This window comes from Plodia interpunctella, chromosome 6 (genome assembly GCF_027563975.2).
Source record: "Plodia interpunctella isolate USDA-ARS_2022_Savannah chromosome 6, ilPloInte3.2, whole genome shotgun sequence".
NCBI lineage: Eukaryota > Metazoa > Arthropoda > Insecta > Lepidoptera > Pyralidae > Plodia > Plodia interpunctella.
Window position 1 is genome coordinate 4,600,880 of NC_071299.1, and position 14,323 is coordinate 4,615,202.

At 35.7% G+C, this 14,323-nt stretch overlaps 1 protein-coding gene across 1 annotated transcript; it reads left to right on the forward strand.

Moving 5' to 3' along the window:
• The first annotated feature begins 359 nt into the window (after positions 1-359).
• Positions 360-10,161, forward strand: LOC128670900 (uncharacterized). Its single transcript, XM_064436029.1, has 3 exons — positions 360-3,017; positions 6,472-6,666; positions 9,655-10,161. Exons 1-3 carry the CDS (start codon positions 360-362, stop codon positions 10,159-10,161), a joined length of 3,360 nt encoding a protein of 1,119 aa, XP_064292099.1.
• Positions 10,162-14,323: the final 4,162 nt, after the last annotated feature.

Consider the following 14,323-nt stretch of genomic DNA (forward strand, 5'->3'; position numbering starts at 1 on the left):
AAACATTTTGAATGCCTTGTTAGTAATATTCAGAACATGGGTGTCTAAGGTAAGTTTTTCGTCAAGAAGGATACCAAGATCAGATACTGATGTTACTTTAGTTAAGGGGGAGTTGCATAGAGTATAGTTATAATTGAACTGTTTTATGTTTTTAGTAAATCGGATGAAGTGACATTTGGGTAGGCTAAGATGAAGCTTATTAACTGTACAATAATCAGAGAGTCTGTCTAAGTCGCGTTGAAGAGATATACAATCGTGTACTGATTTGATAGCCTTATAAACCTTCAGATCATCCGCATACATTAGAAATTTTGAAGTCTCAAAGCATGATTTAATATCATTGATAAGTGTTGTGTTATATGTATTCCATAGAATGGCAAAAGCGTGGATTACCCCATGTCCACATATTGCTTTGGTTGAAAGACAAGTTGAGACCCAACCAATTTGACGACATTATCAGCGCCGAAATACCGGATCCAGACAATGACAAGGTTCTTCATGATATTATTGTCAAAAATATGATTCACGGTCCATGCGGTCCTGAGAATCCACAGTGCCCTTGCATGAAAGACGGTAGATGTACTAAAAAATTTCCATGCAAATTACACTCAGAGACAGTTCACAATGAAAACGGATACCCCATGTATCGTAGACGAGCGCCAGCAGACGGAGGTCGAACGGCAACTGTAAAACTTCGAAATGGTAGTTATGCTACTGTTGATAATAGTTGGGTGGTTCCCTATTCGCCTATTTTGTCAAAAATGTTTAATGCCCACATCAATGTAGAGGTTTGCAGTTCAGTGCGTGCGATTAAATATATCTGTAAATACATAAATAAAGGCAGCGATCAAGCTATTTTCAATTTTAGAAGCACAGAGCACGCAAATCCCGTAGATGAAGTACAAACGTATCAGTCCGGTCGTTATATCAGCAGCAATGAGGCCGTGTGGCGGCTGTTGGGATTTCCACTACATGAAAGGCATCCTACTGTTACGCACCTTGGTGTGCACTTAGAAAACGGTGAACGAGTTTATTTTACGGAAAATAATTTCCATGACCGAGTGTCAACTCCACCTAAAACCACGCTCACCGCTTTTTTTGAACTATGCGCAAGGGATGACTTTGCAAAAACTCTTCTGTATGTTGATGTGCCAAGATATTACACCTGGAATGCAACAAGAAAAGAATGGAAACGCAGAGTTCAAGGAACTCCTGTTCAGAATTGGCCCGGTGTTAAATCTGGTGATGCTCTAGGTAGAGTTTACACGATCCATGTGAGCAACATGGAATGCTATTGTTTGAGAATGCTGCTATATCATGTGCGAGGGCCTACGTGTTTCAAATATCTCAAAAAACACAATGATCAGGAAATGTCAACATTTAGAGAAGCATGTGAGGCTAAAGGTTTATTGGAGAATGACAATCATTGGGATGAAACACTGGAAGAGGCCGTACAATGTAGATCAGCAGCCAAGGTGAGAGAGCTTTTTGCTATTTTAATAGCGACATGTGGACTGTCGAATCCTCAGCAATTGTGGGACAAGTACAGAAATGATATGTCAGACGATATATTATATAGATTGCAAGAAAATAATCCTAATGTCACATACATTGATTCTATTTATGACGAAGCCCTAACAAAGATTGAAGACCAAGTGATAACTATTACTGGTAAAGATTTATCAGATTTTGGGATGAGTAGACCACGTAGGACAGGGCAAGTTTGTAGTGATGTGTTACGCGAACTAAATTATGACCATGCTTTTTTACAACAGCAAATAACGGAGTCTGTTCCACGTTTGAACCCAGAACAAAGAAATGTCTTTAATAGTGTGGTGCAAAAAATCGAAAACGGCGTAGGTGGTTTGTTTTTTCTTGATGCTCCTGGAGGCACTGGCAAAACATTTCTTTTAAATCTCCTTCTTGCTCAAATCCGAAAAGATAAGGGAGTTGCTATTGCAGTAGCGTCCTCTGGCATTGCCGCCACACTGCTCAGTGGTGGCCGGACAGCACATTCAGTACTCAAGCTTCCTTTAAACTTAGCTCATGAAGAAATGCCAGTTTGCAATATAAGTAAAAATAGTGAGCGCGGAAGAATGTTGCAGCAATGTAAGTTGTTGGTTTGGGATGAATGTACTATGTCTCACAAGAGAGCAGTCGAAGCATTAAACCGGACAATGCAAGACATAAAAAGCAACAGAAGTATTATGGGAGGGATGATTGTTCTTTTGGCTGGTGATTTCAGACAGATTCTACCCGTGATAACTAGAGGTACACCGGCAGATGAAATAAACGCATGTTTGAAGGCCTCTACGCTATGGGTGCATGTGCAAAAATTTAGTCTGACTACAAATATGAGAGTACAACTGCACAACGATTCACAATCGGGGCTGTATGCGGCCACTCTCCTGAAAATTGGTGAAGATCGTATGGCCACAGACATTAACGGTATGATCACACTAAATCACGAATTCTGTAATATTGTTGGCAGCACTGACGATCTAAAAACCAACGTATATCCTGATCTGCGGACTAATATGGGAGACCAAGAATGGTTGTGTGAAAGGGCAATTTTAGCACCAACGAACGAAATTGCTGGACAGATTAATGAAAATATTATGTCAGAAGTGGAAGGTGACGTCGTGGAATATCTCTCTGTAGATAATGTAATGGATACAGAACACGTAACATCATACCCTGTCGAGTTTCTTAATTCTCTAGAATTATCAGGCGTGCCTTCCCATAACCTGAGGTTGAAAGTTGGTGTCCCCGTTCTATTAATGCGTAATCTTGATGCACCTCGGCTATGCAACGGCACTCGATTGCAAATTACGCACTTGGGGAAAAACATCGTTAAAGGAACAATTATGACCGGAACGGCAAAAGGAGAAAATGTTCTGATTCCACGTATTCCCATTATTCCAACAGACTTGCCGTTCCAGTTTAAAAGAGTGCAGTTCCCTTTAAAACCCGCCTTTGCAATGACTATAAATAAAAGTCAAGGGCAGACACTGAAGGTAGCAGGTGTACACTTAGAGAAAAACTGCTTTTCCCATGGGCAATTGTATGTGGCGTGTTCCCGTGTATCTAGCCCCCAAAACCTGTACATATTGTCAAAAGACGGTAAAACAAAAAACGTAGTCTATAGAAACGTATTGTAATAAAATATCGCGTCTATAAACATATATTCCTACAATATACACGTCCTTAGTAAAAAATGACGCGGACGAAGTCGCGGGTAACAGCTAGTACTCTTATATTATTATGGAATTCGAATTTAGTTGTAAATGCGTAGTTGTTAATATATTAATTTAATTAAGGTAACTGCCAGTTTAGTTTTCAACGAAAATAAAAAGTATTTTTCCAAATGGAAAATGATATTTGTTTTTAATTTTTTCTAATAAGTCATTTCAACGTTTGTGTATTTTTTTAAATTATTAACATTTTATTGAATATGCTTTTAACATAACGTTTTTATTTTCAATTAGTAATACTAGTATTTGACATTTCGGCTCACCTAGTGAGTATATATATATAGTATATGTACTTATAAAAAAGAAACCTCAATTCATTTCAAACACCCTCAAGTTTTTTTTTACTCTAGTCTATGATTCAAACGCAGGCGGATAACGAATAATAGCGTCAATATTCGTCCAAAGCGAATGAGCTCTCGGCACAGAGATTTGCCTGCGGCGACAACAAGCGGGGAGATCTGGGTAGCCTGGTGTTGCCAGTGAAATAACAGATTGCTCAGTCGTGGTAGCCTTGATTTCCCACAAGATTGCCTCAATGAGGGTAAGAAGTCAACCGCGACTTGCCAAGTTTCTACCTCAGTTATTATGTTTCTAATTTTGTATTTCGCTCCATCAATCTCTATGTGCGTCCTGAATATTTCATTTGTTTTCCTTTTGTAGCGAAGAACAGACTTGATAAGAATAATGGATTACATACAGAGAAATACATATGATACCCACCTAGATTAGTTTTCCTTTCTCTTTTTTTATTCTATTTATTAATGTTTAATCGCATTTTATATATGTTTAATCAAGTATTATTATTATTTTAGTTTTCAAATTGTAATAATATTTAAATTAATCGAATAAATAAATGACGGATAAATCACAGTCATATAAAACCGTACAATATGATTAATGAATAAATAATGAACATTATTTTAACAAAGTGAAAATAACTCTGTTTTAATATTTATGCAGGTATTTGAACAAAAGAACACTTTTTCGGCTGTATTGCAAAAAAAAAAAACATTTTACAATCCGTTTAATGAATTGCACTCAAACAGAATATACAATTATATAATAATGGTCCTACAAGTATCTAAAATAAAAGAATTTTAGAGATTCATGGAATATCCATTTTATATCTGAAAAATAAGATAATCGTATTAAATGATTCGGTGACGATTCTACATAAAATTTTTACGTTATTCTGCGTTGATCCGTCGACAGATGTTTACATGACGGAGGACGTCGCAGCGCAACTGGCCAATGGGAACACGCTCTCAGTCGTAGCTCTAATACGGCGTAGCCAATCTACATCGTAGCAAGCCTATGCGTACCGCATCATAATATAATGTAAAAACTTCAGGAGTCACTATTGTTGAATAAATTTGATTTATGATTAATTTTAATAATTTGATTTATTTTAATTATAAATACTTTTGAATTTTTCCTGTTTGTTCGCCGTTGCCGCCGCTGGATCAAACATCCTTTTTTATTATGTAAATTAAATGTATGTAATTGTAAAGTCTGTCTTTGGAGATAAGTCTTGTGGTAATGTTACTAAAAATAATACAACGTCAGGTCGTCAACGGCACTTTAATTCATAAAATTGTAATAGCAATTCGCATAAAAATATATACTACTAAATATATATAAACTAAGGTCTATAATTGTAACATATTGAGTACTGTTCAAAGGAGCTAACATACGGCGTCCCTACATTGATTAAAACATATATCCTTATAAAGTGGAACTTGTAACAAAGACGAGCCGATGACGGACCCTCGTAAAACTTTAACGAGCGTGTTCCCTCGTCGTTACAATAATTGTGTCAAGACAACCTTCGTAAACGAATACATTCTATACAAATGTAGTCGAGCCTTGATTGGAATAGAGACATCAACTATATGTTTTAATTATATTATTTAATTCATGTTCATTCCAATTTATATCCAAACTAATTAAGCCATTTTGCATGATTGAGTTAGGAATGTCCGAATTTTTAGAATATATCACCATAAAACCTGCTTAAATTTTGTTAGGTATATTTGAACTTAAATATCTTGTTTAAATACGTACGTTATTTAAATACATGCCATAAATGTGAGTGTTCTATGAGCATTGACTGAAAATACAATAACACGCAAAAGATCCTGTTAAACATAGGGAGAAAATGAAAAAATGTAATTATAGCGAAAGGCATCTCAAACACGTGTTTCTGGCTTCATTAAAAATTTTGTAGCCAGCTCTTGTGCCGTAGCAAAGTGATAATACGTCTTAATTTTATGCCCGGCTGGAATTCTTACGCAATAAAAATTCCAAGTCACGCGTTGCCGCCTAAATTACTTTTATAAAACTAAACCAAAATGCTTTTCATGTTATGTTGTTTTTAAAGCTTCCTTCACTTTTAAGGTTTGCGTACTTAAAAATGTAAGATGTCTGTCAAGACCTTTTTCTCAAGACCGTTTATAATAAAGTTGAGTCAAGTTGAGAATTATATCGTACCAGCTGTGAAAACATCAAACTCCATCAAAATACTACTACTACTCTAAGGTACTTTCCGTTTTTTTGGAATCGTAAAAGTAGCAACATCCAAGTAGCGTAGCACATGTGTAGGAATAAATCCAAAAACCGTAATATAACATACAAACACAGAAACATACTACACGTGTACGTAACAAAAGAAAATTATTTGGAGATGTTATAACTAAAATTTAATTGTCATATTTTACCTTAAAATCACAATGAAATATATATTGATTCACTGTAAGACCCAGAACGTTCGGTGAGTTTGGTAAATACTTTTTAAGTCTACGCAAATAATACTTTGGGCTTTGACCCTGAGTTGCAGCCTAATAGCCCTTAATTACGAACAATTCCGTTGAATTGCAAAATAGAGTGCCCATTTGTCACTTTTTTTATTTTATAGTAATATTTTTATAGCATTGGTCCGTAATATAATGAACGAAGTTTAAAATGTTCATCCTTACTTACACTGGCATTCTTAGAATCCGCATATCCGGGCCTAGAGGATTACAGGCACTTTGCAACAGGTGACATATTCTAAAGATAACGCAGTCATTCTTCGGACCCCGCATGCTATATGATAATAATAATACACAAGAATAAAACTTATACATATATATTTTTTTTTACGTTACAGTTTTCGTTACGGTTACAGTTCCAAAAAATCGTACAACGCTCTACTAATCCACTTTAACAATGCTTTCAGGGTGATGATAGGTTCTGTAGTGCATCAGGGATGTTCGCAGATGCCCGGATTGATTGCTTTTATGCTTCTATGCGTAAAAGGTGCGCGTCCCTGGTGCGGAGGGTGCGGGGCAGCCCCAACAGCATCCTGAGAATGGTGGCCAGCAGACTAGACTGCATATATGTTAACCACTGTTGTGCTATCTCACATGGGATGGTACATCAGTGATTAAATATTATTTTGTATTGTATTTGTTTTAAAATATGTTACTAACAATAGGTTAAAGCTAATGTACTACTAACAAAAATGGACAAAATTGTGAATAAAAATTTATTATTATTATTATGTTGGTACGCATTTTCAGCCTCGGGCCCATTCTCTTTCCTCGGACCCGGTTCTTTGAGGCATTCATCGTGCCGAAGCCAACATTAAAGAGCCCTTTTTGTACCTTTTTATTCTAAAATGAGATAGCTGCACCTGTAGAGATCTATCTCTTGGTGTACCATCGGAGAACACCAACGGACAGTCCTCCACAGCTGCCAGACTATTGCCGAGAAGGGATCTACGTGATTTGGCCTATGTGTGTGTATGTGATGTTAGTGGGCTAGATTTCTGGTTTATGGAGTGAGTGCGGACATCTACCTTAAAATTACTCACCAAAATTTGCCTTATTATTATTATTATTTTCTAACAAATTTAGTTCACGAATGGAATCATAGAATAAAAGAAAGAAAAAATTTCTTTCTTTTATATTTTCTAAATTTTGCAGTTGGTTGACCTCACACGACAGATGGTAACAAACGGTGTCGCTTTCCGATCGTTATAAGGATACGCTCCTACATACTAATACAGAATTATTATTATGCTAATGGGATAACCCGATTGGAATTTTGCTCGTTTTAGAATTTTCGATTATTCTAATTATTTAAAATGAATTTTCAAATCGTTTACCTTTTACCGTCACCTAGTGTGAAAAGTGTTAAAACAAATGAAGAATTAAATATAATATGAGTAGCCGTGAGAGAGTGAGATAGACAGACACATATGTTTGTCTATCTCACTTTCTCACGGCTCGCATTAATAATATTAGATATGGATTTTAAAAACTGTTTTAGTCTGTTGCTCTCGTAGGATTTGAAACTAGAAGAAATTATTGTCGCGCTAATTTTTTTTCCGCTATATGTTAAAACCTCCGAAACGAATTCTCATTAACTACCAAGGTTCGAGTAATTAATTTTTAGATACAAAAAATTGTGTGAGAAAAGGTCCTTCGAAATAATATATACGATTTTAAGAATAAAACTGTAGTCTACGGAGGTGGTACACATAAATTAGGGGTGCCTCGATTAAGGGCTCCAGACAGCGAGCAATGAAATAAATTCACCCTTCAACCGTCGAAATAAATGGGTGAAATATTGATTTCCTTGTTGACTCACTCCTGCAATTAACTACATATAATATTAGCCTTCATATAATATACATATATATAGCCTACATATAATATTAACCTTCTCTCTATTAGCTCTAACATTAATACTTTTCGAATACTCTTTGATGCTTTTGCTTTTAAAGGATTCATCACTTTTTACATAGATTAAAGTTATTTATTCTTATACGTTTGCATATAATGTAACGAAATGTGAATTGCAAAAAAGATATTAATTAAAAATACATATTACTATTACATTTACCAAATAATACAAATAAAAAATATATCATTTAGGAAATTTTGGAAAAGAAGCATACACATGACATACAAAACTTATACTTAACTTTCCTCCTGTGTAGTTCTTAATGTACTTTACCTCTTAGACCTCTTACAACAAACGAAATGTCAAAATGTTGGGACAGTAAGCCTTTTTCTGCGACATAATTTTATTTGTTTGGAATTGCGAAGACTTTCGCGTTCAGTCACATGTACTATAATGTATACACATCGGTTCTTATTCCAACGTGACTAAGTCTAAAATTTAATACATTTGTATACGTAAACGTAGTCCACAATAAAACGTGCCCTCAAATCTTTCCGGCACGGCGTCCTCAGTGAGCAGCGGAATGCTATGCGAAGATTACCCTATTCATAAAGTTAAAGCATATTATAAGTATTAAAATATGTTTTGACACCATCACACTTTATAATATGTGGCATTGATATTAAGAGACACAATATAAAGTATGTTTGAACTATTTTAAGAATAATAAGGTACGGCGACTTCACGTCACTAAATTGTTTGGCATAGTCGCTTCGAGCCTCGTCACACAGTTCTTTCGTATTTGTAGCTTAATAAAGACTTCAGTAAGATTATGTTCATTTGCATCCAAGTTGATTATTCAACTTGGATGCAAATGAATAACTATAAATTGAATATAGTATAAGAATTCAGTACTTTTATCTTTTCACGGTTTATTCCCGTTATTCGAGATTTTCCGGGAACCTCAATCGCTCCAATTATTTATTAACACATTGCCAATTATGGCTTTCAGAAAGTTAGTCATGCATTCGAGTTAAGCATAGTTAAATAGCTGGAAATCCCAATCACACTTGTGTGTTTTCAACTTCAGAGGATTAATACATTTATTAAAATTTTAAAATAAAATTCATTCTTCATTTTGCTGTGTGAGGTGGCTTTCATAAATAAATATTGAAGAAATATCGGTTTTTATTTATAAATTTCTTTCTGCGAAGTACGACACTTTATAAACGAAGTAAATGAGTTTATTTATTATAGTATTCTGTGCTAAAAGGACAAACATAGAATATGCCAAACACGTCTTTGCGCTGATTTTAATAGTCAATCAAAGATTTCAAGAATTCTATGGCCTATGAGAAGAATTTATGGTCTCATTGGTTCCTTTACTCGTTTTGAATGATTTATTAAGATAAAACTCAATGTTAAAAGAAACTTGTAAAGGAACTACTGAGAAAAAAGGTCACTACTTAATCTAATTTCCACCAATAATAGCCAGATAACTACACAGCTATACCTGGCATTCGAGATTCATAACTCTTGGTTTTGTCTACCCCGTAAGAAGTTGTGATCTGCACCTGTAAAATAAGTTGAAATAAGTTCATTGTTGTCATCAAGTAGTAAATCGCTAAAAATTCTTCCATCGGTAGGTCAAGCAAGATCATTTTAATAATCTGTGGCGACATCTACCACGCCACATGCAGGAGCCGTGCGGTTTCCCAGGCGCAACACCTAGCCTGGCGGGAAGTTCTTCCCTTTGTGGCGGTCGAGCTGTCACCTGGCTCCCGCTACAGTGGGTGACCCCGACGTGATTGGAAGCAGCCTTTTCCGTCATACTCTCCAATCTTCAGCATCACTCCTCGCACCCTCATTGGTCTCGAGTCAGCAGCAAGCAGTCACTCTCAGCAGCAAGCCATCACTCATCTTCAAGGGCATTTACAGGACCATCGCAGCCGACGTAACGCGCTTCCTGGTTCTGGCACCCGAAGCTCTGTTCGACTTCACCGATGCCGACGCACCCTGCAGCCCACGTCTGGACGCGCGCACTCATCGGCGTGGCAGCCTTCGTGGCGCTCACAACAGTCTCGACTCACCGCAGACTACGAGCTTAACCTACGCATCCCGACTCACTGGGATATCGAGTAACATGGCACACGAGAAGCACAGACTGCACATCAAGACTTCATCAGACCTCCGGTCTTGGGGGGGAATAATATGGCGACATCTACCATGCCACATGTAGGAGCCGTGCGGTTCCCCAGGCGCAACAACTAGCCTGGCGGGAAGATCTTCCCTTTGTGGCGGTTGAGCATGATAACCTCGTACGAATCTTTGTAGGACAAGCCGAAGTAGATGAAAACTTATTTTCAAAAGAAGAAAAGATACGGGTTACGTGAAACTAAAAAAAACCAAGAATGTTGTTCTGTGTGTTTCATTCCACGTAATGAACCTTAGCCATGAGGAATAACGACTATGAAAAAGACACGACTCATATAAATCACAACCTTGCAGTTGGAAGAAGGAATTAAGAATGTTTTAATTACAAAGTAAAGAAAATGTAGAACTTATTATAAATAATACTAAATGTAGAACTTATTATAAAGAAATGTAGAACTTAATAAAGAACTAATCTCGATAAATTTCATTGAGAGTACGAAATCTTAGAAGGTAATATTGTAAAAAAAAATCATCATGAAGATATAGTACCAAGTTTACACTGTAGCAAACCTTCAGACGCCTAAACTAACGAAATTATCCCGAAGATTGCCATAAAGTTACTAAGTATGCTTTGAGTATCCATAAAGTGCGATGATACTGTCATAATTTCATGGGCATGTGTGCGGTGTGGTCACTGATAACCTAAAAACCATGTAACTTAGTAATTACATTATCTTAGAGACCTGGATCTTCGAGTTTGGGTTATTCTTTGACTTTCGTCTGTAGTACACGTAGAAAGGTACAGTTTAAGTTGATGGTATTTCACTCCATATATAATAAATAACAAACGATATTTGTATAAAATATATCACTAGAAAAGCTTTTTCGTATTATTCTGTAAAATGTTTACGTTTTGTTTCGACACACATTATAATTTCGGAATAAATGTCTACTTGATAATCTTTTATGCAAGTTAATATGAAAATGTAATAGCAGTCTGAGTGCGCAGTACTCTGCTAATCAGGACAAAGTGAAAGAAGCGAAGCGGGATCGCTATTAATTTTACGCGTCGCCGATTAGATTTTGCAAGTCTCTCTCTGCTATCAACTTCAACATTGTCACTAATTAACCCCAATGAAACCAGTATTTTTAAATTGAACATTTACAATTTAAATACAGTATTTCAAAGAGTCGAGTTACTTTCATTATTTAGTTAGTACTTGTTGTAGTAAAGCACCGCTAATGTTGCTTCCGAGTTGCACTGAATAAGTTTGAGTACACTCAACCGGTTGTCGCTATCCGGTCCAAGTCTCAGCAACTTTTTAATTGGCCTGCCTTACAGATTGAAAAAACTCAAGAGCCCTTTCGCCTTAATTAAATTTACTCTTCAACCGGCGGCGGAACGAAATGGATCTCCTTTTTCGTTCATGTTGCCTTTACTCTGCGCTGGACACAGACAAAACGTACTTAGACAAATAAGCACGACGGTATCAAAACATTTTTTGTTTTATCGAAAAACTAATTTCTTCTTCTTTAAACAAATTCAATAAATGATTGAATATGTTGAAACAATTTACATATTCAAAAAATAATCTATTTTAGTAAGACCACGGTCGGTCGGAAACGCGCATTGACGCATGCCTGTGCCTATTCTTAGTCAGGTATTACCTGAAAAAACATAGATAGCATTTAGTCGTTATACACAGTCAAATTTATAGTGTGAAATTAAAACACGTTAATCACAATAATTTTCTACAACATTGTCTCTGCCCGTCAACATAATTTTATCCCTGGTCCTGTCAATTAAGTAACTATTAAGTTTTACTTAATCTAGCTTATCAAACTAATCTTTTGGAATTAATTGGTGCTAACAAATTTTTAATTATACCTAGAACTCATAAAGAGTCTTACATACAAAGAGTATAACGTATATTTTAAAATACCAGCAATAAAGGAAGACTCGCGAAAGAGCCTCGCCCTCTTGAAAACTTAATGAAAAACCCTGAAAGATATCTGCAGGCGAAAAAATCATATCTCAAGCGCATTTTCCACTGAAACTAAGTTTCTTAGTGAATATTTCTCTCGGCAACATTCACCACTATAACCTTTTAGAACATTTGTTCTTGATTTCAACGCGCTTATTTATTTATAAAATATCGACTTAAGTAATTTTATATCACAACTGACACAAAATATATTAGAATTAGAGGCAGACCCATGGACAGACACATGGTCAGTAAACCGAACTTTGTACACGTTATGTTATGGCTGCTGATGATGTCGAATATTTTAATTTTGCTGTTTGACAACAATGAATAAAACCCCATTGGTTTCTTTGAAAATAAAGTAATTTGACGTCAGGATCAATCTTTTTATGTAAGAGGAAAATGAATTAAAAAGATTATTGCATTTTTAAATGTTATACAATAACATGGCGTACCTTCACTCTACCAATATGATAGAAACGTTAAAGGGGCATTAGAAAAAAAAATATGTTTAAATAAGAAAATCCTTATTTTTTTATGATTTATTGAAAGGTAATAAAATAAATAGAGCTTATTTTGTTTGACATAATAATAGCCCAAAGCAAATTGTAGCAAACCCAGGGCTATATTCAAATCTTGTCACAAACCCGATTAACTTTATCTTTGATCTCGAAGCCCTTAAATCACTATAATAAACTGCTTTACAATATTGCGTGGACAAAATTATATTTCCTCCACAGCTACGGAACTTACGGATATAATTCGATCTAAAGTGATGAAGATTTCATTCTGCGTAAATGATATACCTTTTTAATGAAAAGAATTTGTCTATTCGTAATATATTAATATATTGGTTGAAATTCGTTTACATTTTTCCTGTTGAGTTTTTTGTTTTCAAACGCAATATCGTCACTAGAAAGTTGAAATTCGCTCTTGAACTCTAACCTCTTGAGGTTTCTGTGAGGCTTTCGAATCCTTCTAAACCACGCTTCAGATAACGATGCAGTTTTCAATATTCAGTTAAAATATCTGTGAATAAAGTTTATTTTTTGTAAGCTATGTCGACTTGCTAGTAAGCATATTTTAACAGTGAACCTGAACCTTTTAATCTCAGAAATATTACTTATTAATAAAAAATTATTAAACTTGGCAAACACAATCTTTCAAACCGCTGACCACTCGTTTACTGGCATACTATTTTCATAAATTTACTAAAAATCCTCACTAGTCAGACAAAGCGATTTTAATAACAAAAGGTAGATTTATGCGGAAACTGGATATTCTGTATTAATTATGTGATAGCTGGAAGGGTGTATTGAAGGCTGTGGGAGAGGCTTAGGCTCAATATCCGGGGCCGCGGGGTGTTTTCATTCGGACACCTTTATACGAGAACCCGATAAAGGGATTGAGGTTTCCCAGCTCACTAAGCTTTCAATAAAAACCCAAAGTACTCACCCAAATTTCTTTACTCCTACCCTAGTGCTCTTCATATTTAACATGATTTTCAGCTCTCATTCCTCTCTTAAATTATTTAGCTTTTGATCCAACAAATAACTCGCAAACAGTTCTTCACTAATGGCTAAAATGTTAGACAACTCGACATTAATTCCCGAGAAATATCTGGTAACAAGAGCTAACAATGGCGTGATTATTTTACGATAGAAATGTAGGTACAGTCCACCGCTTCAGCGGGTCAAAAATGTATTCCTCTTGCTACCAACAAAGACAAGCCTTTTATTCTTTTCTGTCGTCAGCGACGGCGGTAATTCTCGTCTTTTAACAAATGGAAGACATTATCGCTGTGTCTGGCTTTTGTGTAAATTCATGTAGAATAAAAGTTAGTAAAAAAGTTAAAGCGCTTGCGTACCGCTCGCATTCCAAAATTAACGGTTATTTTAAAATGGGCAAAAACTTTAGGCCTGCATAGATATGTGAAAGTAAGCGGGTAACTTTACGTGATAAAGCATTCAACGTTTGTGTTATGTCACGAGGCATACCCTGGGGTGGCTTGGATATAAGTAAAATAAACGCTACCTACGCAAAAATTTACGAGTAAATAACGTAAAATACGTAATACGTATTAGTAAAATACGTAAATTTCAGAAGCGGATTGTTAAAGACAAATTGTAATTGATCGATGAGATAATAGCATTGGCGAAAATTAAGGCAGGACGTAAATTTCACAACAAAATAAATGAAATAAAGTTGAGTACGAGTTATGTGAGCGTTCCAAAAACGTTCGTCTAGGTACTCGAGTCTCGA